General features: G+C 55.2%; 1 protein-coding gene across 1 annotated transcript in view; it reads left to right on the forward strand.

The window, feature by feature from the left end:
- Window positions 1-2,805, forward strand: part of LOC122547812 (tonsoku-like protein) — a 35,922-nt gene that overhangs the window by 4,639 nt on the left and 28,478 nt on the right. The window contains exons 3-4 of the mRNA XM_043686391.1: window positions 1,094-1,183; window positions 1,747-1,819. Coding sequence (XP_043542326.1) covers window positions 1,181-1,183; window positions 1,747-1,819 — 76 coding nt within the window. The 5' untranslated portion in view covers window positions 1,094-1,180. The remainder of the gene's footprint in view (window positions 1-1,093; window positions 1,184-1,746; window positions 1,820-2,805) is intronic.

The following is a 2,805-nucleotide window of genomic DNA, read 5'->3' on the forward strand; positions in this document are numbered from 1 at the left end:
CCCTTCCCCGTGTCCATCCTCTGTCCCTCCCCCGATGTCCATCCTCTGTCCCTCCCCCGATGTCCATCCTCTGACCCTCCCCCGATGTCCATCCTCTGACCCTCCGTGATGTCCATCCTCTGACCCTCGCTGATGTCCATTTGCTCCCAAGTCTGGCAAGTGCTCCAGGGAAAGAGTTTGATGAATTTTTGAGACAGAACTCCAGGGAGAATCCGGGGAGAGTGTGGGGAGATTTGGATGTGTGTCAGTGCTCACATTGCTGTTCTGGTTTTCCATTGTGAATGGATGTGAATGACAGCAGAGAGAGAGAGAGAGAGAGCAACGCAGAGAGAGAGGAGAACAGTGCAGAGAGAAAGCAACGCAGAGACCGAGAAGGAGTGATGCAGAGAGAGAGCGATGCAGAGAGAGAGTGATGCAGAGACAGTGAGAATGAGTGACGCAGAGAGAGAGCGATGCAGAGACCGTGAGAAAGAGTGATGCAGAGAGAGAGAGCGACACAGAGATAGTGAGAAAGAGTGACGCAGAAAGAGAGAGCGACACAGAGACAGTGAGAAAGAGTGACGCAGAGAGAGAGAGCGACACAGAGATAGTGAGAAAGAGTGACGCAGAGAGAGAGAGCGACACAGAGACAGTGAGAACGAGTGACGCAAAGAGAGAGAGAGAGCGACACAGAGGATGAGAAAGATGGAGAGTGAAGCAGAGAAATGGAGAGTGACGCAGAGAGAGATGGACACAGAGGGAGAGAGGAGATTTGGGCAGAGAGAGAGAGAGCGCGACGTACAGGGACTGGATGGAGAGAGCACGAGAGAGCTCAAAGTCTGTTGCCTCTCTGCTCCCCAAATCCGGGTCATCTCCCCTCTCCAACACTCACCCACTTTGCCCTCACCCCTTCTCTCCGCTACTCCCTTCTCTTCCTCTGTCCCACTCCATGCCCTTCCCCTCCACCTACCTCCTGTTGTTCTCCCCGAGCTGGACCCCAAAGCTCACTCACTCCACCCCTTTCCCAAGGCACCCCTACCTTGGGCCCCCTCCCGCACCAGGCTCGGCGTGACTAATCCAGCTCCCATCTCTCTCTCTCTCTCTCTCTCTTCAGAAATGGAAACGTAACCTGAAGGGGGAGAGTCCGCTGCACAGAGCGTGTATCAAAGGGAGCTGGCAAGTGGCCCACTCCCTCATTGCGATGGTAAGACAGGAACGATCACAGGTTGAGTTACCACAGCCCATTCCTTCTCCTGTAACCACAGCAACTAATGGCTAATGGCAAATTCCAAATACCCACAGCACCAATCTCACAGAGCACCCCGCTGTGGGAGGGTCAGTGCTGAGGGAGTGCCGCACTGTCGGAGGGTCAGTGCTGAGGGAGTGCCGCACTGTCAGAGGGTCGGTGCTGAGGGAGTGGGCACTGTCGGAGGGTCAGTGCTGAGGGAGCGCCGTATGTCGGAGGGTCAGTGCTGAGGGAACACCGCGCTGTCGGAGGGTCAGTGCTGAGGGAGTGGGCACTGTCGGAGGATCAGTGCTGAGGGAGTGGCGCACTGTCGGAGGGTCAGTGCTGAGGGAGTGCCGCACTGTCGGAGGGTCAGTGCTGAGGGAGCGCCGCACTATCCTGCCTGTCAGGTGTTTAGTTAAGATGCTGTGGAAACATTGCAGTGGGATTTCCCGATGTATCCGGCCTCCTCAGGCTGGATGAAGTGCTCGGGCTGACAATGATAGACACTGACTGACCATGAGCTGAATTGTTCTGTGCAGGGTCACCCACTGACTGACCGAGACAATGCAGGTTGGACCCCTCTGCATGAAGCATGTAACAATGGGCACGTTGGTAAGATGCTTCTATCTCCTGTCGGACGCAGTCACGTAGCGAGCACGATGCACAGCTTCACACACTCCATTCCATCCTCCCCGTTCCTCCATCTCTGTTCTGCCATCTTCTCCCTGATGGTGCCAACCTGGACGAGGGAGCCTTTGAAATGGCCTCAGGCCAGAACTTCCCAGCTCCCTGGTGGACGGGGCTCTGAGCCGGATCTGAAAAGTCTCTCATATTTCAGCCCTCGCACCCCCTTCCTCTTTTCCCTCCCGCAGCAGCGATAGGGTTCCCATTGTCCTTACCTACCATCTCACCAGCATCCCACATCCAGACAGTCATCAGCCACCATTTCCACCACCACTGGGCAAATTTCCCCCTCCGCTCCCTTGTCTGCCTTCCGCAGGGACCATTCCCTCTGGGACACCCTGATCCACTCCTCCTTCACTCCCACACCCTCCCCCCGCAGCCCCACGGCACCTTCCCCTGTAACTGCCAAAGGTGCCGTTCTCCCTCCTCCCTGCTCAGTATCCAAGGGCCCAAACACACCTTCCAGGTGAGGCAGCACTTTCCCTGCCCTTCCCCATACGGATGATAATGGAATAGTGTCGTTTGGTTGGGCTTCTGATCGGTTTCACAGATTGGCATAACATCGAGGGCTGAAGGGCCTGTACTGTGCTGTAACGTTCGATGTTCCCACAATCTGATGGACGGCATTCAATGCTCACCGTGTGCTCTCCTCGACACTGGGGGAATGAAACTTAGGCTGGTGACCTCTTTATAGATCATCTTCATTCTGCTGGCAAAAAAGACATAGAACATAGAAACGTACAGCACAGAACAGGCCCTTCTGCCCACGATGATGTGCCAAGATTTAATCCGAATGTAAAATATAGTAACCTAACCTACACACCCCTCAACTCACTGCTATCCATGTGCATGTCCAGCAGTCGCTTAAATGTCCCCAATGACTCTGCTTCCACCACCACCGCTGGCAACGCATT

Source organism: Chiloscyllium plagiosum, unplaced genomic scaffold (genome assembly GCF_004010195.1).
Source record: "Chiloscyllium plagiosum isolate BGI_BamShark_2017 unplaced genomic scaffold, ASM401019v2 scaf_3021, whole genome shotgun sequence".
Lineage (NCBI taxonomy): Eukaryota > Metazoa > Chordata > Chondrichthyes > Orectolobiformes > Hemiscylliidae > Chiloscyllium > Chiloscyllium plagiosum.